Source organism: Trachurus japonicus, chromosome 17, assembly GCF_045865225.1.
Source record: "Trachurus japonicus isolate A0001 chromosome 17, Traja_1.0".
NCBI lineage: Eukaryota > Metazoa > Chordata > Actinopteri > Carangiformes > Carangidae > Trachurus > Trachurus japonicus.
Window position 1 is genome coordinate 32546821 of NC_140923.1, and position 23590 is coordinate 32570410.

Consider the following 23590-nt stretch of genomic DNA (forward strand, 5'->3'; position numbering starts at 1 on the left):
AGTGAGAGATTTGAATATCAGTGGTTTGACAATGAAGACTGTGGACAAAATATAACATTATGAGGAAGAAGTTTATTGAGGAGCGATACAGAGACACAGAAAATAACAACTGATGCAATTCCCCAGTTTAACATTTTGCCCTCTGCTAAACAATGCCATCTCACTACAACTGGAACCATTTTGTTGTTGGTCTTCAGCAGAATTTTATTTTTCAACTTTGTGATTCTCTTTCTATATTTAGCTTTGGCAATACAGAATTGTAATTCATGCCAGTAAGGCAGTCTAAATTAGAGAGAAGAGAGCATTTAGTGAATAGAGACATAGAGAACGATTAAAGCGCTAGGATCCTTGATGAGGTCTTCATAGTCCACAGGTACAGTATCTCCTTATCATTACCTATATACATCAGAACACAGTTTGGGCCCACATACACAATAACAAACTGACAGAGAAGCACTTGAACACTGACAATACCACCTTATGCTCTGATGCATATGCTGACTGACTGCCTGGCTTTAATGGTTTTAGAGATATGAAGAGCTGAGAAAAGAGAAAGAGTGGTAGTTTGTGATGTGCATGGATTTGCATGTTTCAAACCTGAGACAAAGGCTAAATGGAAACATGTAGAAGTATGGTCTTTGTTCAATTGTGGAGGAACTTGTGTTCTGCCACATTTAGTTGCACCTCTGTGTGTATATATACAGTATATATACGTATATATATTATATATGTATATGTTTTTTTTTTTCAAGTGGCAAGTTCCATCTCAGCAGTCAGCGTCTGGATCGGAGCTTAAGGCTGCAAGGGTCACGAGTTGACCATTGGTACAGCACAGGTGGACACCTATGACAAGGTTAAATGCATTATTGAGGCTGTTTCCATATAGAGAATACTGAAGGTGCTCCTCAGCCTTGCTATGTGTGTACGGCTGCTACTACAACACAGGAACAACTCACAAAAGTCCAACATTTAATTAACCCCCGAGGGTTTAATGATTCATCATTAACAGCTTTGACCATGAAAACAAATACAACTGAAACGCCAACAAACGTGCAGACAGACAGCACATGCACACATGTCCTCACACACTCTTACACACATACACAAAATTACTCGCACACAAACACGCACATACTAAGATACAACTTCTGTTCCTAAGAGAACATGTAGCTGATAATTAACACTTACTGTGGAGGGGGGGACATTATACAATAAATTAATACAATACTAAATGAAACTCGGCCTACATATAGGCAAATGAGTCCCTCCCCCATATACATACACACGCACACACACTCTACATACACACACTCCCATGCAATAAAAGCAGCTCATGTGCCATGCTGCATTTTGGAATGAGGAGGGCAGTACAACTGCTGAGCGTATTTTCATGTAGAAGCAGCAAGTGGGGGTGGTGGCTGACTTGGTGAGGGGGTTGTGGGAGGAGGTGTGGGTCCCAAGGACTGATACTGGGTAGTGGATCCGCTAAGCAAACCTGGACCACAGGCGAGCAACAAGCGCACATACACATACACCACAAGACAAGTACCATACTGTACATAGATATATGGACATCGTCACCTGGCAGGAAATTGAGGGTCAGAGGGGTCAAAGACTTCAGGATCTGCACTAAGGAGAGACCAGGACAGCAGAGCCATGGCTAAGAGAGGGGGGGTGAGGTGGATGACGGAGGAAGATACGGGCACGAGGAACCCCCCTTTGGTAGATTACGGTGGGGCTTGTCGTGTAGGAGATGGAGGGGGCCGCCGGCTAAGGAAGGTAATAAGTAATGTGACGTAGCCAAAATGTCACAGAGTAGGAAAGAGGAGAGATTAGAGAAGAGAAGAGAAGAGAAGAGAAGAGAAGAGAAGAGAAGAGAAGAGAAGAGAAGAGAAGAGAAGAGAAGAGAAGAGAATTAATCTTCAGTGTTTACACGATATGCTGAACAAGACAAACTTCCTCACACAGCAGAACTGTAGAGACATTATAAGGGGATAACTTGATCCTACTGATGCTTGAGCTTGATGCTCTATGTAAACTGTCCTATGTTGTTAAGTTATTCAACAATATTGTCATATTTTCAATTTAATGTAAAGAGATTAATTTCTGGTTCAAGAATGAATTTACAAAAAAATGTAGACTATAGCACCTTATTTATCCCAATAAGAAATAGCACTTTAAACCTCCCTACTTTTACAAAAAATATGAAAAGAGCATGTTTTGTGTCTTCTCAACACATGAGAGCTCAGCTGCATTTACCTGGGGATGCTGGGAGGGGCCCTGTTTGGGCGGCTGGGAGCCTGGGGGCTGTCAGCAGTGTTATTAAAGGGCCCCAGGGGTCCTGGGCGATTTGGTGGTGGCGGGGCCCCTCGAGGAGCCGGGCGCTGGCCTGAAGACATCCTCCTGGGAGCAGTGGGACTGGGTGGAGGAGACCTGGGGAGGAGAGAGGATAAAGAACAGAATCATGATTATGGAAGAAAGAAGGCAGATCAAATGTAAAGATGTAAAACCAGATCCCAGCATGCACGTGCACAGTCCTTTTAACTTGACTTCACCTGCGACCACCAGTGGTTCCTCCCACCCAGGATGTGTCGACGGGTGGAGGCACGGGAACGGTGATGGTGGAGGTGGAGATATCACCAATGATAGCCAGGGCCTCCTTCAAGGCCTGGTGGGTCCGCAGCACCTCGTCCCTCCTCTGGGCCTGTTCCTGGGACTCATCCATCAGAGCGTTCTGGTCTCCTGCAGAGTACAGCTGAGCCAGTAGCTCTGCATTGATGAATTCCTTCACCTGGTGGTGTAGAGAGGAAGTTCAGGATGATCAATCATAATTGTGACTGAACAGAATAGTTTTTTTTAGTATATGTATATGTAAATGCAATAGCTGTTTTTGGTCTTTTTTTTCTTACATTGTTGATCATAAGATGCATGATAGTCTTGGGCATGAGGTCACGGATGCACTTGTTGACAATAGCCATGTAGGAGTCGACCAGGTTACGAATAGTTTCCACTTTACGCTCCAGTTGAGGGTCCATGGAGAAGTTGTCTGAGGTGGTGGTGGTCTCGCTCTCAACCTGTGGAGGGAGAATGAATGAATGAATGAATGTTTTTATTTTCGAACATGTATAAAAAAATATATGTAACTATTTGTACATACAAAATAAAGAAAAATAAAATAAAATAAAATAAAAAATAGAGCCAAGACATAACAAAACACAGCATATTGTTCGAAAAAGGAGTAGGGAGAGGTAAAAAACTTTTTAATTTCCCACCCCCTTTTAACTATTCTTCAGTTTGTAACTACTACATAATACATAATACCTATATAAATATATACCATATATATACACACATAATAATTATCTCAATCCTAAATAATATAATACACCTATATAAATATATACCCTAAATACACATCATAAATATCTGTATAAATATATAATTCCAAATATAAAAATATATCCTTTTAAATATAAATATACAGTATATATATACATATATATATATATATATATATATATATATATATATATATATATATATATATAAATTAAAATTAAAATCAAAATTAAATGTATACCATATATATACCCTATACTAAGTTAGTTACAATATAACAATCAACACTATTCTATTTATCGATTTATCCCTCATCATCCTCCATTAACACACTTCCTCTTCCCTATACTTGTTTAGAAAAAAATTCTTGTAGAAATAATCATCCAGGTAAATTTTTTGCTTTGCATGAAAATTCCATTTTAATAGAGACTGTGTTCAATGTTTTTATTAAACACAGGAAAATCAATGTTATTGTTCTGTGTTTGCTGGTAAAATATGCAAACGGAAGGTGGGGTCTCATAAGAGGAACTGCCGATCAGGCAACAACAGAAGAATCTGACTTGAAAAGTGATGGAGTGTGCTGACCGTGATGGTCTTCTCGGGGTAGACTCCAGCGCGCAGGAGAGAGGATTTCCAGCTGTCCACATCATCCTGGGAGTCGCAGGCCAGCTCCAGGGTGCGATTGTCCTTGTAGACATTCCTAAACACCACCACACAGGACAGCACATGTGAGTGGAGGCCGCGGAGCAACTTGACCTACTATAGAAAATGTAAGAGTATAAACAAGACACTACACAAGAGGCGTACATTAAATCAAATAACCACTAAGACCGACAACAGTCTCCATTGTTCAAAAAAGTGTTAAACAAAGGAGATCAACTCTGACATCCATCAGGTCTGTGCTTCTTTTCATGTCAGATATTTTGTTATGTAGCCTTTTTTTAAGATTTCTGGCCAAGAGTTAACTTAATTGAATAAAGAAACTGAATCATCATAAAACTTTTTACAGGGCATCCTGCACCAATTACTGAAAGTTCAGACATGGTACTTAACATTTTAAACTGATTTATCATGTTATGGATAGGTTACAGTCCTGTAATTAGTCCTTTGTTTTCTCGACATCATCACCATCGGCCCATTATGTGACCTTGAACTCACTGATTGCTTCATAATTTCAAGGAGAAATTCAAGTTTTTTTCTGGTATTTTAAAATGATATTTTACTCTCATAAAAAAAAAAAAAAAAAAACTTAGCAAACTGAGCTGTAGATGTGCTCAAAATGATTCCAGTTTGTTCTGGCCAACATTCATGCACAGCACATGCACACATACATACTGTACATTACACATAATCCAAAACACATTTCTGCCACTGCACAAGCACACAGGCCTTGGACCTATCTAAGGTTTTCTCTTACTTGCAGCCATGTGAGTTTCAAATTCAACTTTTTTTTACAGAGGTTAATGAAAAGTAGATATAGCAGGGCCATGCTGCTGACCTCGACTCCGTATTGAAAATGCTGAATATGTGTTTGCTGGACATGAAACTCTTCTCCACATCGCGGACCTTCAGGTTGTCCAGGGGGAGCATGTACTTCTTCTCCTTCTCCTGTGAATGAGGAAAACAGAAGGTGTGGATGATGAGGCTTCTTATGCATTATACAACTGCTCTGTTTGTTATTTTGTGAGTTTCTTGATCATGGAAACAATAGCAGCGCATGATATCAGTAAGAGAGGGGTGAAATCAGGTTTTTTAAAGCGGGAGAAAGGGGGTTAGCAGAAAGAGAGGGGGGGGGGGTGGGGGGGGGGGGGGTGACAGGAGGGAGGAGGAATGGGGGAGAAATGAGAGTGGGAGGTGGGAGAGAGGGGTGAGTGGGTGGAGAGGTGGGGTGGGGGGGGCTGAGTGGGAGAGGGGTGGCAGAAACAGAAAGAAAAAGGGAGAAGGAGCGCACATGTGGAAGTCATTACAGTGTGGGTCAAGACACGGTGGTTGTTGCCGGGGAGAGCTGGAAGCTACAGGCCGTTGGAAAGACGGGCAAAACGCTGATAAGTCAAAGTGCTGGAAATCTGCACGACACACTGGTCAAACACAATGTTGATGGTCTTAGGTAGAGGCTGACAGACTCAGAGACGGCCTGCGATGGATGCTTTGGTTCAGGAAAGTCTGCTCCTCATTTCTACACTCCATCCCAGCCTCCATCTTTCTTAACTCTCTCTGTCTTTTTTTCTTTTATCCCTCCCCCTCTATATTTTTTCAATATTTTTTCTTTCCATTCCAGAGGGGCCCACTTCCTGCCTGATTTTTTTTGAAGACGGGGGGAGAGAGAGCAAGAGAGAGAGATTAAATGACAGCCTGGCGTTAAAACTCAACATCTGGTAGTGCTTAGCAGCACACAGAGAACCAGGGAAGGAGGGAGAAGTTAAAGAGACGGCGGCTGAAGGAGGAGGAGAGACTGCAGAGGAGAAACACTGAAGTGGATTTGCGAAAAGATTTGCAGAAGAAAAGCCCACATCTGGTCTGACGGTCTGGAAAGCGGTGGTAGATGGTCGCAGGTAAGAATGAAAAGGAGATGAGGAGAGAAGAAAAGGACAAGACAGGAAAACTCTGCAGACCATTCAGTGTTGTATTCCCCAAGGGGTCACTACAGCCCATATATGGTCACACAGGTCCCCTCCCTCTTCCTCTCTCTTCCTCTCCCTTCCTCACTCGCTCACTCCCCCACTCCGTCTCTCTCTTTCCCTCTTTTTTGTAATATCCCCTCCCTGAACGTGCAGCCAGTCTGTCCCAGTCGTCTGAGCGAATATGCCACGTCAAGGCTGGATACTCTTCATGGCCGGCGTGACCGAAACGGACCGCGAGGGGACCCAGCGCTCAAAAACGCCGACCAAAACAAATAAACAAGCCACGAGACGCGCACCAAAAAGCTGGGAGACGCAGACAAACACGGATGAGGCGATTCGCAATTTCGAGGGGATCCTTGCTGCCAAAATGGAGCAAGGGGGCGAAGGGAGGGCACAGACGACAGAGCCGCAAGCATCTGGAATGGCAGAATACAGCAGCACACAAGGCCTGACTCTTAACTCCGGCTCCGTCCACCCAGTGTTCAGACTACCTGTTCATTGTCATACTGGTGTACAGTAGTCTGCACATTGGTTAGACTGGGCATGGACCCTCTTCTGTCAGTCTGTCTTCTCTGTGTCGCTCTCTCTGACTCTGTTGGCATTTCAGGTCTCCAAGATGTGTTTTTTTTTTTTTTTTTTTTTTTGCATCTATTGCTTCCTCTTCACCCTATGCTATTATTAATCTATTTATAATCTGTATTTGATCTGTGTTCCTCTGTATTTTGTCCTAAGTACATTCTAACACCCACCACTTCCATTTCACTCCTTTTTGGAATAAACATGTATCACACGTTTTCAACACTAACTGCAGATTTGACAAACTGCTCTGAGAAAAACAACGTGTAAGAATCCGAATTTTGAGGCAGAATGGTTTCAATATTTAAAGCAAAAACTCATAAAATGGCGAGCCCACATAATTTATAGCATGAATGAGTAAGTGTGCAGGCTGCTAGCCCGGTGCTCTGATGAAGATGTGGTCCACTGGAAGGGGGAGGAGCCACTGTGGCTGCAAAGCATCAAACACAGGCCAAAAGAACGAAGGGCCAATCAATCAAGTGGAGTTTGAAAATACAGTCAGACACCTCCAGTGAAGTTATTTCAGTGGGTGGCCAAGAAGGACTTGGAAGCCTGAAGGCAAAGGATACTGATGTGTACTAGACTGCTGTGGTGTCAAATAACTGCAAAAGGCTGGTAGGAAAAGTATTTTGAAGAAGGTGCAAGAAGTACATCAGCAACCCCCCCCCCCCAGGGCACTGAGAATATATGTGTACATATGATGTTAAACATTTCACCAGTCAGTTTAACCATTGATCGTTTGTGTAGTTACGTTATTGTGTTGTTGGTTTGTGGTGATGAAAAGTATGAAAAGACACAGAGTGGAAATGCAACCTCCTCACCGTTGTATTACGTGTCAAAAGAGAGCCTTAGTGTCATGAAGCGGTATCTGGATATGAAGTTTAAGATTGGAAAGGGAGCGGGAGGTGGGGGTGGGGGGGGGGTGTGTGTATTGATATTTAATGGAAGGGTTTCTCTCCGCTGAAACATTGGAGGCCGATGTTTGGATTAAAAACTTGTGATTTTCCTGCCAAGAATGCGAGCAGTTCCAAAGTAACTGCCAACCACACCAAGAGGGAGGAGGGTGTGCGAATGTGTGCATGTGTATCCGCGCGTGTGCACACGCATGCATATGTGACTATAGAAAGTTCACGGAGTGTAGAACAGAAATATACAAGGCGAAGCCAGCAGAGTCTATAATTTCTTACATTGCCACACTAACGTATCAAATGACAATCTGTAGGCCCGATGCTGCGCGGCCCATGTGCTGTCTGAGGGCTGAGTGTGCTTTCATATATTTTGGGTGTCTGTGAGTGAACATTTGGTTGGGACTGTGACTGTTCCAAATTTGCAAAGAAGAGGCGAATGCTTAAAATCCCAGTGGAAAGAGGTGGGGAGAGAAGAAAGAGAGAGAATATGGGAAACTCCAGGACAAAAGGAAAGATGAATAGGAAAAAAAGCTGTGAATGACAGAAACACGGGCGAGGTGAATTTGTTTTACAGTAAACTGCTCCGTTATGGTGATGATGCAACTTTCAGACTGTAAGCTCATGGGTCATAAATCAACACTGGGTTTACATGACTTTAAATTGCAACCGCATATCAAATCCTTTTGATTATCAAAGCTGGAGAGAATGCTGTTCTCTCAAGATAGATTTTGTCTTTTTGGAGAAGAAAAATCTCTTCTGTGTATCTCTCCTGGAACTGTACCCTGACAACTGACTAAAGCAGGTCCAATAAACAAAGAGAAAAGCAGCAACAACACCAACTGGCTGAAGGAGCTGCAGTGTGTCTGCCTATCTACACTTGCTGTGCAGAATATCCTCCAACCTGTACAGCAGGCACAGACAGGCAGACAGACATCAGCCCGCCAAAAGAGCCAGCAGGACGGACCAAATGCTGCGGCTTCCTACAAAACCAGTATGCTGTCCATGGTCTGTAATTCTGTATTGTCAGTGATGATGGAAATAAAGATGATGCAGTTCTCAAAATCAAAGACACCTGTGTGGTTACTGCTGGTATGTCCAGTGTGGTGTTGGTTGATGTCTCAAATATTAATTGAACTATTTGAAAAAGAAAAAGATCCCCGTGGCTCTGCTGAAGTCACTAACTTTGTCTGCCACCAGAAAACCAACACAACACCCTGAAACTGGACCATCAACACAGTCGGGTGAATCTGTCTCTCTCACTCCTTTCACATCACACACAGTCAAGTAGATCACTCACCTCGTCATCCTTGAACCAGGAGAGGCTCTCGGCAGTCAGCACAAACCAGTACTCCTTAGCTCCGCCCTTCATGATGCTGATGTTGTTGATGGTCAGCCAGCCTTTGCGGATGACCTAAAGGTAGGGGAAGGTCAGAAAGTCAGAAGTAGTTGTGATGCAAAAAATATAAAAACCTTAAAATAAAAAAAAATACATACACCCCAGAAAAAAGAAAAGAAAAGGATGACAGGAGCTCTCTATCCTTATAGATTCTGATGACTTTTTTAAAAAACATCTCACCCACCTCTCAAACAACAAATCTGTAAAACACATTGTGGCTAACACTAGCCCAAAGTAATCAACGTGAGCAAATCATCAATGCATGAATTCCAATGAAATGTGTGTGAAGGTCAGGTTAGGTGTGTCATTGTGTCTTGGTGACTCATTCGTGGGGCCAGCACGTGACTGTGTGCATTCAAGGAAGTGTGCTCACTATGTCACAAGCAGAGACCCGTGTTAGCTTGTTAAGTGACCATTGTGTTAAGTGCTTCGAGCACACAACAAAGCCTGTGTGTGTCTTGTGTGTTAGGTGTATTAACCCTACAAGACCTACATAAACAGGCCTGAGGGCACAGTGCCAAGTGATTATTAGGTTAGATTACTGTCAGTCTTGCACCGCCTAAGACTCACTAAGGAGGTTACCCAAATCATTACAAAGCCTTTCTGTCATAGGCAGAGAGAGCTGTTTTGTGGCTGGATCCATGACAGGATGTTAAAAGAATGCATTCTTCTAACTTTAATGTTAGAAATAATGAGATATTTTAGCTGCCAAAACCACGGAAATGTTTCATTTCTATTTGTCTAGTTGGCAACCCCTTGTAGTCTGCAGGCCTTGGTGGGTGGGGGGGGTGGGGGGTGTTAGAGAGTAAATGGTTAGACAGTAAAGTCTTACAATCAGGCCTGATGCGGGAGGAGAGGAGGCCTGCAACAGGAAGGAATGTGGCTCTTTTAGACACCCTGCAGCACTAACACAACTGTTACTTTTCTAGTGCAACTTGTCTTAAAGAAACTGTCTCTGCCCGGCTGTAGTCTACACAGCCAATTAGCCATTCTTGACCTGTCAGAGCGGAAAGTGAGAAAATGACAGCGTCTTTATGCAGTGGTGCTGGAGAGCACCACACAATGGGCAGAAGTGTTACTGCAGGCACAAATGACATTGCAAACCAGAACCCACAATGAGCAATACTCACCAACAAACACCCATAAGAGGGCAGCTGAGATTCTCACTAAGGGATGGGGATGAAATGCAAAGTGGCACCTTGATGACACAGGAGGGGTTCAAACAAAGGGAAATGTCTCAACAACAACACCAGTGATGATGGTGGCATAAAGTAATAGAACCCAAAGTGATTCTTTTACTGAGATAAAATCATAAAACCAAAGAAGCAAACAAACCACTGTACGCAACTGGTGCCCCAATAGAAATAATACAGCATGCATGGCTAAAATTAATAATAGTAAACTCTGAAATAGAACATAAAAGGTAAAATGTGTGTAACATAAAATCTGTGCAATGCAAAAGATGGCTCGATACAATGAAAGAGAGTTTGTCAGCTCTCTTTCATCTCAGCATCTCTCTTTGTGTTCCTGCAGTAACTGTCCTGTCTCTGTGTGGGTGTGCGCTGCTCCCTCGACCTCGTGCTCTGCTATTTGTGTGTGACACACATGGCATGACAAATGCTCACCTGATTTCCTGCTGAACTCTGGCTCTTATTAGTCTGACTGCTCCTCTGCTGCGCACTGCAGTGGAGAAACGACAATACAGAGATGGTGGGAAAGACGGGATGGCAGGGAGAAGATGGTGAAACATACAGTAGAGAAAAGAGGGAGAGAGAAAACATCACTAGGTTGCAAAGAAATATTCAACATTCATTCATACTGTAGAGCTCTTCTCACGAGCTTGACATCTTAAGTAATAAATAATTGATTATTGTGGAGTTAAGCTGATAGAGTCTTTACTTAGCAAAGCCAATGAAGTCCTCGTGGTTAGTGTTGATGTAAGAGAGCTGGATGTCAATCACCAGCAGAACCTGAAACCACAACAAATCAATTACCATGACATGAGTGTAACTCGTTCTTAAAGGATGAGTTGGACAGTTTGGGAAATACACTTTCATGCTTTCTTGCCGAGAGTCAGAAGTTTGACATCATCATGTCTCTACGGTAAATATGAAGCTGGTGCCAGAAGCTGGTTAGCTTATTAGATTAAAGAGGCAGGTAAACAACTAGCTTACCTCTGTCCAGCATATGTTTCTTTTGTTTGTCCACTTTTACAGCAAACATAAAATATTCACTGGTGACCTTTAGTTACACTGACCAGTGAATTTTATGACAATGATAGAGCTATATACTATATGTACTTTCCCTTGCATTCCCCTGCTCTGCTATGATCAGTTTTAACAGACAAATGTCAGCATGTAACTAATCTTTTGATCAAACTCTTGCAAATGTGGCAAGGTGAAGAGGGCCCGGGCGGGCTTTGAACCCCAGAATCCCGCGTAAGAGTCATACGCGCTAACCATTCGGCCAAAGGGACATCCCCTTGGCCAAGTAGCCAGGGCACATGATCAACTGGAGGCATAGTGACAGGACCTATCAACTAGAATGTGGCAAGGTGAAGAGGGCCCGGGCGGGGATTGAACCCACACCTCCCGGGTAAGAGTCATGCACGCTTGCCAGTCACCCAAAGGGACATCCCCTTGGCCAAGTAGCCAGGGCACATGATCAATTGGAGGCATAGTGACAGGAACCTCAACTGTCACACTAAGAAGCATGTTTCCCAAAATGTCAAATTATTCCTTGAGTAGTGCTACTTTTTCAGAGCAGGTTAGAAGCAACAGCAAAGTGGCACAAGGATCTGGAGCTAGCTGCTGTTAGCATGCTGGTTTCACTAGAAGAATAGATGTGGTAGAGTGTGTGTTGCTCTCTAACACTGAGCAAATGAAGGGACGTTTGATGCAGGGATCTGGACTTGAGTGTGAGAGTGTGTGAGTGTGTGAATGTGTCTGATTTGGGGTGGGGGGTGGAGGGGTTGACTCTTAGACGTTAGAACGTGTATGGCACCTTTGTTTTCGTTTTGTTTGTTTGTGTTCTGAATTTTTGTATATATGTATGCTTATATGTATAAACATGTGTGTGTGTGTGTGTGTGTGTGTGTGTGTGTGTGTGTGTGTGTGTGTGTTTATTTTGTTTTTGTTTGTTTTGTTTGTTTTAGAACATACAGTAAATAGTATATTGTTTGCCAACAGGGAATACACTTGACTTGTCTATATGTTCTTATTTTATTTAATTATACTGATTATACTGATTGCTATATGTTGACATGAAAAATGAATAAAAAATTGTTAACAAAAAAAAAGGAATGTTTGATGCTGAACCTGCAGTGGTACCAGACTGGTAAATAAACAGCTGTTTACATGATGTCGCTTCCTATGAAGCAAAACTAGCTCTTTCATAGGTTACATAAAGGTTCATCTCAATAAATTAGAATATCATGGAGTTCCACAGTCGTCCCCATGATGGTGTAGCTACTGAACCAGACTAACAGACCATTGAAAAGCTTTCAGGTGTTTTTGGTTGATTAGCTGATTAGAATGTGACAGCATTAGGTTACAATAGTTAACTTTTTCACAAAAAATGTAATTGTTTGAGAAAATGAATTTGGGGTTTTCATTAAAAGTGGATCATAATCACAATTCAAAGAAATAAAGACATGAAATATTTTAGTCTGTATGTAATGAATCTATACAATGTATGAGTTTCACTATTTGAATTGAACTACTGAAATAAATGAACATTTCCATGATATTCTAATTTATTGAGATGTGCATGTACATTCAAAGGTACATATTTTAAAAAAAAAATGTTATATGTTTTTAAATTCCATAAGTTTACTGTGACAGATATGTGTAGAAGAAGCTACTTAAATTGGCTCTGTGTCCCACAGACACTACCTTAAATGTACAGCTCCATATAACTAATGAGTGTTACCTGGTCCTTGGCCCGACTCTCTCTGTCTCGAATATGAGAAGTCACAATTCTCTCAGTCTCCTCACGCAGCCGTGGAAAGCATTCCAGCTGAAAATATATCACACAGTTCATCACTCTGTGCAAGTATGAATAATAGAAACTGACGTCTATCTGTAAACAACAGTGAGCCTTCTCTTCAACATAAAATCACACGGTTTACCTTGTTGGAGCACTGACGCACGGTGTTTATCAGTTCCTGGATGACCATGTCCACACACTTGACACAGGGCTCCTTCAGCTTTATGACCTGCTTCTTTACAATGGCTTCAAACGCCATGTCGGGTGTGAAAAGTCCAGTCCTGATGTCCAAGACAAAGACATACAAGGTGCAACAGTGATGAAAAGCATTGACATGCGCTTTGCTGTTGAAGCTGGTCTCCCTGGGTTTGATCTGTGTTTTCGTTCTACAAGCTGTAACCATAGACTGCGGTTGCAACAATAAAGGGTCATTTCCAACACTTTTATGGATGTGTGTTAAAATGGCCACTGGAGACATTTGACCCGCTGCTGTAAAATGCGGTGTTTCTTTAAATGTCAGCCTCTCCCTCACTTGGGTGGCGATTCCTTTAGTCGTGGTGGCTAACCACTGCTGAAACAATAAAGAAACACACAGAGAGGCCGGACTGGAATTCCCTCTGGAATTCCCATCTAGACCGAAGCATGTTTTTCTTAGGCTGTTGGCTGTTTTTATTTTGTTTTTCTGCACGATGTTTACCATCATGTGGATGTGGCCACAGGCTAAGTATTTGAATTATACTTGTCAAGGTATTGTGATCACTGCTAAGTCAAATATTAGCACATGTGGTGATCGGAATAAGAAAATCCCATATTTCAGCCTGATAGAAAAATTCCTACCTGATACCGTGGATGTTCTTGATGGCATAACTGATCTCACGACGCATCTCTTTCTCATCACACTCCATCTGAGGGAAAAAGAGAAGATCATTTCCGCTGGTGGACATGGAAAATCAAATGGTAAAATGTGTTAAAACGATGAGAGACAGTGAGAGAAGATGTTACAAGGAAAAAAAAATCTTTTCGAGATTGAACAGACATTGATAATAGTGAAGCTATTCAGGAAGTATTCAAGAGAAAATCACAATAGAGAGACAACATTGCGCATTGTACAGTATGTTGAGATCAGAGGAATCAGCACAAAGAATAAGGTAAACAAAGGAGGAAGTGGGCTGAAAAAAAAAAGTCACTTGTATTCATCTTATCTTCAGCCTTCAAAACAATGACGTTTTCCATATACCTTTTCCTTTGTGCCAGGGTTTTCATTTGAAATGGGTCTCAATTTTGACAAGAATCACACAACTGCCATTGAGGGCACGGGAGCGTGCCTATGTTCCCACAGCCCTATGTTCCCTCAGCCCTGTGTTCCCACTGGACTCTCTCTACCTATCTGGACTCTATCTATCTGGCCTGTCTAGCCTCTACCTGGTCTTTTTACTAAACTTAACCAACTCCTTTCTTCATTGCCTAAACCCAACCAATGGTGGGACCAAAGGGCTGTGGGAACATAGGGCCTAATTTTCAGTGACAACAAAAATTAGAAATGTGGGAACATAGGGCTGAGGGAACATACTGTAGGAATGACCCCGAGGGCACTGAGGTCATGACCTTGTGCATCTTTCTGGGGCATTATAGCAACTTGTGAGGAGGTTGACTGAACAATTTCAAAAGCTGACATGATGTGATTGCTGTATTATATAGTAATGTTTAAATTAGTCGACTTTAAGTAAACAGATGAATAAATGAAATATTAAAAAAATCCAAAGAGTGAAATGTTTTTCAGGGATTTTACTTTCTCAGAGGTTGTGAGGGGAGATCTCCTGTCTGTGGCCAGAAGTGAGGAAGGGAGAAAAATGTACTTGGTAGTGATCAGCTAATTGCAACAGAGCCGTTTTTTTTTTTTTTTTACTTCTTTGTTGCTGTGCCACCTTCTTTTAAATGCAGTCTATCACCTTGACCAGCTCAAAGGGGAAACGCTCATGGAAGATGCGGTTGATTTTGGCTCCACCAGACAGCTCCACTGTGTCCACCTGGTCTCCTGAACCCTCAATCCTCTTCTCAAAATCCACAGAGAACTGCTGCACCATCCTGAAACACAACCAGGAAAACAAGCAATTACTTGCACCATCTAAAATATAACCTGATATGGACGGGAATGAGGGGAGAAAGACAGACACTTATGTTTCCTGTGAATTAAATGCAATGTAAATTCTCTTGCTGTGAGAAAAACGGGGTACTGACTGCAGCAGCTGCTTGGTTTTACGAGACGGGTCATCAGGTCGGTATCCCCGGTATTCCTCGGCCTCCTTGTCCAGAGCCAACAGCTGGGACTGCAGCTTGCTACGGAAAGCTGGCAGGGTGTCCCGGATGTGGTTGGTGAGTTGCTATGGAGACATAAAGCCAGCAAAATGAAACGTATTACACAGGGCTGTCAATAAGTAGATTATGTTACTGGCATTTTTGCTGCAGTTTAACAGTCCAGAGTGTATGTTTCACTGTAATCTCAGAGGAAGCATCGTTCATACAATAGCAATGCAGAGAAAACACAGGGTGAAATTATACATTCTTAGGAGCTGATCTAGAAAGAGCGCGTGTGCGTTTTCCACCTACTGACAGCCTTGGATCACCCACACTGATGTGTGGTACAATGGGAGTGAAAAAGAAAAGTAGGCCGCTTTCCTATTAATTATGTAGAGTGCACTGTAGGAAAGCACTGGGAATAAATGTCCGGTCACCTCGTTGAGCACTCTCTGCAGGCGGGGGGTGCCCATTTTTTCAGCCATGTGCCTGTAAGATGGGTGGGACAAGAAGAACTTCCTCTCGGCTTCCAGAGCTGCCTTGATGTCTTTTTTCCCATCAATGTCCTTCTGACTGCGATTCACCACTCCAATGTAACCTTGGTATCAGTTCATGAGGACACACATTGACAGAATGAGAAAGGTAAACAGAAGAACAAAGGGTAGATTGACTCCATGTTGAGAGAGAGAATTAAAGAGTGGAAAGTTGAAAGAGACACACACCTCTTCGCAGTGGCAGCAGCTTGTTCTCCAGTACCTCCCGGGCGTCTGTGCCCTCATCCATCAAATCCAGTTTGGTGATCACTCCAATTGTCCTCATTCCTAGGAAAGCGGTCAAAAAGTCAAAGAGTGAGGAGGAGGAGGAGGGGGGCAGCAGAAACTGAGAAATGACTTGGTTGCAGTTGGTGAATGGAGTGGAGCTTCTCACATTGACAGTAAGTACTATCTTCTTTTCTCTCTATCGCTGTCCATATTTGGGCTTTGCTGATCAGCTGATCAAAACATTTGTTGCAACCCTTCATGCTGTGTAAAGGCCAGACACTTTGCCACAACTGCTGCATTATATTATCTACTAAATATACATTATCCATCCTCATTGTACAAAAATGATTAAATCAACATCCCTGAAAACATTCATTCATGTATTCTCTGATGATCTGTTTTCCCCATCTCATATTTGTTGCCTTCAAGCATCCACTGGTGATAGCATGTGACTGGCTGGATTACAGTTTTTACTGCAGTTCCAGAAATCAATCAATACTCAGTACTGTGACATGATGGAGGGTCATATTAGCCTACCCAGGCTTTCTCTGTGTATTTTCATTTTGTGCAGCTTGATTCAGCATACATTTATTTGCATTTAATCCAATTACCACACAACAAACTTGGGAACTCTGCGGCTGCTGTGAGTCTAATCCAGTTTTGCATCCAGTGTGACTGTTTTCATGCCCTCTTCTCCTACCAATCTTTCTCTTTCTTGTTATCGAAATTTTCTAAATCTTCCTAACCATTTACGTTTCTCCCACTTCACCATTTCCAGCATCTTTGGCCACTGGCGCCCTTTCCGTCCCTGATCCCTCCTGTGTTCCTCCACCTCACTCTCATTGTCTGATATCATTTATCCCTCCCACAAGGTTACTTTGTCCTCCTCTGCCCCCTATCCCTGGCTATTCTTGCTCCTCTCCTTGCCTGTGTCCTCCTCTTCTGTCCGTAGCTCAAATTCCTGACCATTAAATTGAGACGATTCTTCTCCCCTCCCTTTACCGTCTCTCAACAAGCCACTTCAGAGTCTCTTTTTCCTTAACCTCACCCTCAGTCTCTTATCTTACCTTTTCCAAAGTATCTTGTGATTCGTGCCATCTTCATCCTCAATTCATCCACATTCTCCCCTTGTCTCAGCCCCTTCTATCTAATAATAATGTGACATTTGATCGATCCCTTTAGGGAAATTCTGTTTCCACATTTGGAGAGGTCAGCTCACAAGGTCAGACACTGAGCACCATCCCTGCAGCTCATAGACTCTGTGTCTTCTAGAGGACATCCTAATAACCATAATATTTCCCCTCTTTTGCTTTAACTACATCCCACCTACAGGCCCCATTACTCCCAGCATCCCAACAACTCACCCTGAGGATCGACATCTTTTGACAGTTTCAGGGCATCGGAGTTGGCCAAGTCACTGTTGGCTGGAGTGACGGCCAGGATCAAACAGCTCTCCCTGGTGATGAACTGCATGATCATGTCCCTGATCTGCTGCTCGATGTCTGCAGGCTGGTCTCCAACTGGCACCTTCGTTATCCCAGGCAGATCGATGAGAGTCAGGTTCAGTACTGCACAATTAAAGAAATACAGTATCAGAACTGGTCATACAGACAGGTGTAACATTTCTGTGACAAATTGCTGGTCGATGGGGATCCATCGCTTTTTAGCTGAGTGGATCCCTTGTAGTTTTAGCATTGCCCCCTACAGATGGAAAAAATAGAAAGACTGTGAAGTATTGGTCATATTTCTCAGCAGGACACCGGGACTAGGCTTGGCTATTTATTCATCACTACAGTAAGTTGATGAATGTATCCACTTGAATTCACTTGTATGCTAACAAGTGTCAGACTAGTCATCTCCTTTCCGGCTGCAACACGATGAATATCTTAGACTTTAGTGAAAAGTATTTAAAAGTAATTGCTATCAAACAGCATTTTAACAGAAAATGACTGTAACATTAAGAGGAGCAACTCATCTCAGTCTTGAAATATAGCGTATAACTAGTAGCTATAATACATCTTAAGTGCTAAATGACAAATAGGGTAGATCAGTAGGTAGTGGTACTGTAGATGAGTGGTAGTGCAGATTGAATAGATGGCAAGATGTGATACAGATTGGAGATAACTTTGGCATTTCTATCCACTCACAATATAATATGACAATATTTTTCTATTCTAAGTAAACACTTGCTGATGTCACTGTCAGTGATGTAGCAAGAGCAAAAATGACAAATATCCCCTTTGATTAGGTTGAATAACTTAATCAAATACTGCTTTATCAACTTAATTCCATTGTGTTGTGTAAACACTGGCAACCAATAGTTCGACATGAACTTTGAGTAATGACATTTATTTGAATGTTAATGTTCATTATGCTCCAACAGCTCGTTTTTATGTTTTAAGAATCGCTGGGAAAACAGAGAATTTACCTTTAAATAAGTGCTTTTGAAAAACATAGTAAAGAGAAAAATCAGCTTATCTGTGAGTGTTTCATCATAAGATGAACTCCCTGCCAGAACCTCGAACCTGATGCAAAATGCCTTTTACTCCAGTGGCAAAACAGGAGAGCATTTTTCATTTGAACACTAAATGAAGATCAAAATGTCTTTGATCAAGCATTTTAGGTCTAGTTATCTGATTTATCAATAAATCAGGTATCTGTATCTCAATAATTCAAGATTAAAATGATCTTGGATGTTTACTCTACATTCCATGAGTTTTAAAGAAGAAATCAAGTTAATATCAATTAGCTTATTTCAAACCATTGAAATCATCAATCAAAGTATTCTGAATGGTGGCAGGGGATTTCAGATGGTCGCGAGATGAATCCATCGTTTGAAATGAATTTCATTTATAAGTAGAGCATATACTGTACTATATGAATTGATGCAATATTCAGCCATATCAACACAGGGTCATCAAAATAAGTGATTTGCTTTCTCCTGTTAAGTCCACAACAATAACTAGTTCGCTAGCAAAATCACATTCTTTGTTTTTTTATGACACCATGTTTAACAAAGATCTCCTGCCAGGCATTAAGGCATCATTCAGTATGCTGACTCACTGCTCGTCACGGTCTACTTTGATTCAGAAGTGTTTTTGCACGGTGTTATATGACAGTGAAAGGAAGAAGGCTACGTTACTGATTTCGCACCGTGTGGAGAGTAAACCCGCAGGTTGATGGGTACAGGAGATATGCCTTTGTTGGCCCCGGTGACGCGGTCCGTCTCCGCCTCGATCTCCTGGCGAACCTCATCAAAGTCTGTGAACTTTTTCCCTTTGCAGTGGAGAAATTCAGCCCATTCTGAGAGGAAGAAAATGTACAAAACACATATAACTGAGATTAGTGGCGGCTGTGCTGAATGTGTCTGAGATGAAAAATGGCAGTGTGAGAGGGAAAAAAAACAAAACACTACCATTTAAAAAGAAATGAGGGGGGAGGTTGAATTTGTATGCATGTGTGTGTGAATGTGTGCATGCAAGTATGTGTGGGCGTGTAAATGTGTGTGCGCCCACCTGCAGTGGCGCTGATAAGCTGCAGAACCAGGGGCCTGCGGGTGACAATACCAGATCCACGGGGTAGAAAGTCCCTGAGGAAAGACGACCAATCAGACCTCATTACATCAAACCACATCCAACGTTAACATTTATCAAAGAGTATAGAGCAGGCTGGAGGTGGTGTGCTGATATCAGGATGACATCTGGAGCCTTTTTCCACTTGCACCTCTTGAAGGGGAAATGTCTTATAATTACACTCTATATGATGGCATGTCAGCCATAGTGGAGCTCTCACTGTCATTCATCTTAGATTTTGTGAGCCAGAGTGGGTCATTTTAAAACACAGCAGCATTTTTCAGCTGCTGCTGCTGCAACCAGCTGCTCCATCAGAAGCACACAGTGTGACCTGATAAACAACAGGTCAAAATGAAGAGCTGCATCGCTGACAGGGAGCTCTCTCATTTAAAACGATGACTTCACTATTTCCTGGGGTGTTGCACACTGTGTGTGTGTGTATCAGTGTGTGTTTGCAAGCCACACACCTGACAGCTCTGGCTGCTACCTCCTATACTACAGGTCTGTTCTGAGAGACCTGATTAACACATATCGACCCTCAAAACTCCCTCAAGTGGGATGAGTTCAAAAAAAAAGACGAGCTCCCTATTTGTCCATTCAGCAGGCTGCAGAGCCTGTGCTGGACAGATGGACCATTACTCAGCATCACGACTCTCAATGAGGGATGGACGAGGACAAAATCAATGAATCCATCTGGAACTGTGCACATGCATATTAGAGGTGCACAAGAAATGCACCATTTGGTCACAGTGAGGAAATGTGACTGTAAGTTGGCTTTACTATTACACTTCCACAAGTCATTCTAATTGGCTAAAGTCCAAAAAGCTCTGGTTCAATGATACAACTTACTGGCATTTCGTCCAATACCTTCAATGTTACAGTAAATGTCCTTGTCTATCAAACTACTACATATAGCCTAAGAAGCCCTTAAGATGACCCAGATGACATCATCAGGGTGTTATGTACAGCTGTTACATTTGTCCTCTTATTTCAACTGGCACAGATACAGTGCAGCAAAAGAAACATGGAGACAAATCCATCCATTGAAATACTTTTCAGCCAATTTTTCAGCAAAGCCAGAGATTAAACGATTAGACCTGAAAACTGAAGGCCATTATAATTAGCCCTCATTTAAAAGCCATCATTTAAGGTTAAGTCTTTCAAATGCAGTGCTGTAAAATGACTGTAGTACCATATTGTTGAAGAGAAAATACATTTTGCAGCAGATAAGAGCACACAAAGAGCACGGTGGTTGTGTAACCTGAATGAGCTCTTTCTTCTGATAAATTTCAAGACCCCAATAAATGCTGGAATTTATGCAACCAGTAAAATCCTTTATATGTGAATGGCCTGATCCTTATCTTGAAAAAAAAAAAACACCTCTAATGCACCGCTCATGATTTATTTGTTGAATATTCATGTCTGTTTTCAGGAGTGGGAGCCACAAGGCTGCATGTACAGTAGGATGAGGTGGTTTAAAATGCTAACATGCAGCCACATGCCTCTGCAATCTGCATTTTATACAACATGTCCTTTTATAACAGCAGATAGTATGTATGTATGTATGTATGTATGTATGGCTTTGAATGGATGCTTGAATATTTCTAGGACTGTGAAAGGAGCCCGACTGCAGTCGGTGCTGATTGGAATGAGCTCCCCAAGGTGCTGCTGTAACCCAAATACTGCTGCCCTCCTCTGTCAGTGGCCACAAGACAGTGTTGTGTGTTTAAAAATACACACTGCATTAAAAAAAAACACACAACTGAAGGTCTCTACTCGTTGCAAGGTGCAACAGCAGTGACTTAAAGCTGGGGAGAGATGGTTTGAACTCTGCACAGAGAGATTGGCTCCATAGGCCTCTTACGTCACCTCAAGGTTAACGGGAGAAGGGATTATCCTATTTCTGGTGGTCATTTTTACCTGCCTACAAAGTTCTCCAGCACGGAGCTCTTCCCTGCGCTCTGGCCGCCGACCACTGCGATCTGCGGCAGGTCCAGGTTGCAGGCCTGGCCGATGGAGCTGAACGCATCCTGCAGCTTGTTGACCAGCGGGATCAGATCCTCCATGCCACGGTTTCCCATGGTGCCTTTAGACCGACGGACTCGGGATCAGCGAATAGAGAGAGAGAGAGAGAGAGAGAGAGAGAGAGAGAGAGGAGTTGGGGAGGGGGGAGAGATGTGCCGCTGCTATATTAGTCCAGGATACCGCGGTGCTTGTTGATGTAGTGAAGTCATCTAGCCGCGCATTGCCCCGAGCCAAGCGAGGGTCGGCCGACTGAGGAAGCACAGAGAGAGAGAGAGAGAGAGAGAGAGAGAGAGAGAGAGAGAGAGAGAGAGAGAGATATGAACAGACAGGGACAGACAATTGCGCAGTTGCTTACCACCATCACCATAACCTCTCTCTCTCTCTCTCTCTGTCTCTCTCTCTCTCTATCACACACCAACACACAGACGAACACACACATACACACACACACACAGTGAGCCGCACGAAGCCCGTGTAGTTTCAAGGGCATTAGGTGAGTGGAGCCCCCACTGGCTCCCATACAGCCTCGTCACATCGAGCAAAACCCCCGGTGCGCCCAGGGGGCTCGTGCACCCAAAAAAAAAACCCCCAACGAATTACGCCTAATAAAATGCAAAAACAAAGCACCATCCGCTGCCTGCACGCGAACACACGACAGAACCCGTGTGCGGTTGAAAACGTCCAGCGCTGTGATAATCCCCAGATCGTGTTATTGTGTTGCTGAGTGAGCCTACCCCGCCTCAGGATTCCCTCGGTGCGTTCAATGTCCGATGGTCCCGGACCGGTCGCTGTCCACAGTGCTGAAACCACGCAGATCAGGCAGCAAAGACGATGACAGACCCCCGGTCGGTTATACAAGCATCACCTGCACCCGCCGGAAAAAGCCTCCCCGTGTTGACTGTGTTCGGCCTGAGAGCTCGGCTACGGTCGGCTGAATGTCAGAGCGGTCTCATCTCCAACACAAATTCGCCTTTGACAGATTAATCATTTTTCCCCCTCTTCTCCTTTCCGCGGTGTAATTGCGAAGCTGCGCCTCGCTCCCCTACACCATATTGACGCGCGAGGGGACCAATGAGACGCGCGGGCTTCGCCGACGAAGCCAGAGAAGCGCGGCGCCCCATTGGCTGGCCAGGTACAGGTTAGGCCTACCTGAGCCCGCCCCCTGTTTACATCCCTGCCACTTCTTGCCCGTTGTGAGTCATGCGGCACGGCTGCGCATCGCTGCAACAGAAGAAGGTGGATGCGCTCCTTCAGATCCCCGCAGCACCAGGCTCTCTACTCTATAGGAGACACACCAGCTGTCGTACATTTCATTCACTTCCATTTTACAGGCCGTGGCGTTCACTCTCTGTCGCTTTTGCTTCGTGCATCGTCTCAAAAGCTGCAGCTTTTGAGACACTGACATTATGGGAACACGTTTGGAAACAGAAGGGCCTGCTGGCGGTGGTTTGCGTTAACTGGACTCAAACGTGAGAGTGAGATGCCCGGTCCCAGACTGTGACAGAGGGCCGGGCTGGTGGAGGCTCTCATGCGGAAAGGACGCTGTCAGTCTGTCTTATCCTCTCTCAGGACAACATGTGTGCCTCTCCTCCACTGGCTGATATCTGCTATCCTGAGATGATCTAGGAGCTGAGATCTAATTTGCTCCCTCCGCTGGGGGATTGAACCGAAACCTAATAGGCTGCACGTCGAGGACATAACAGCACCATCCCCCCAACACTTGCCATAGATAGTAAAATTGTATCGATTAGCCCAGTATCTGCCCTTTTCATTATGGCCAGGCCTCTGAGGACGAGGTCTACTTGACACACTTGTGTTGTAGTTAGCTCTGCTGCCACTAGGTGGCACACTGTGCCTGGGTCCAGATGATATTCAGGTGGTTACTGGTCATCTATTCAATGTATGAACATAGTACTGATAGTAGGCTATAGAATAGTAGGCTACACTTGAGTTGATTCATTGTTAAGTTAAGTAATTGTTATGCAGATGTCAGTGACATAGTTCTTCTAATCACAGCACAGTCTGAATAAAGGGAAAAACATATGTATATAAATATGTTCATATGTCTATAAATTCTGCTTTGTGTGTCTTGTTCTTTAGATTCTATCTG

At 43.2% G+C, this 23590-nt stretch overlaps 1 protein-coding gene across 1 annotated transcript; it reads right to left on the reverse strand.

The window, feature by feature from the left end:
- Window positions 1-54: 54 nt before the first annotated feature.
- Window positions 55-22557, reverse strand: dnm3b (dynamin 3b). The gene is made up of 20 exons (XM_085805196.1): window positions 21376-22557; window positions 19399-19472; window positions 19037-19186; window positions 17248-17451; window positions 15845-15943; window positions 15560-15720; window positions 15066-15208; window positions 14777-14912; window positions 13665-13732; window positions 12970-13108; window positions 12771-12857; window positions 10740-10810; window positions 10466-10520; window positions 8742-8855; window positions 4838-4947; window positions 3925-4039; window positions 2910-3074; window positions 2556-2791; window positions 2260-2433; window positions 55-1770 (listed from the first exon to the last, which is right to left on the reverse strand). Exons 1-20 carry the CDS (start codon window positions 21534-21536, stop codon window positions 1728-1730), a joined length of 2505 nt encoding a protein of 834 aa, XP_085661322.1. The 5' UTR covers window positions 21537-22557; the 3' UTR covers window positions 55-1727.
- Between the last annotated feature and the right edge of the window lie 1033 nt (window positions 22558-23590).

What these genes read in the sequence shown, in the direction of transcription:
- dnm3b (XM_085805196.1), bottom strand. Translation starts at nt 21,536, where the DNA reads ATGGGAAACCGTGGCATGGAGGATCTGATCCCGCTGGTCAACAAGCTG. An exon ending in CCTGGTTCAAGGATGACGAG is followed by an intron (nt 4,948 to 8,741) that starts GTGAGTGATCTA and finishes CCTCATTCACAG; the next exon opens with GAGAAGGAGAAGAAGTACAT. An exon ending in ACCCCGAGAAGACCATCACG is followed by an intron (nt 3,075 to 3,924) that starts GTCAGCACACTC and finishes CTCCCTCCACAG; the next exon opens with GTTGAGAGCGAGACCACCAC.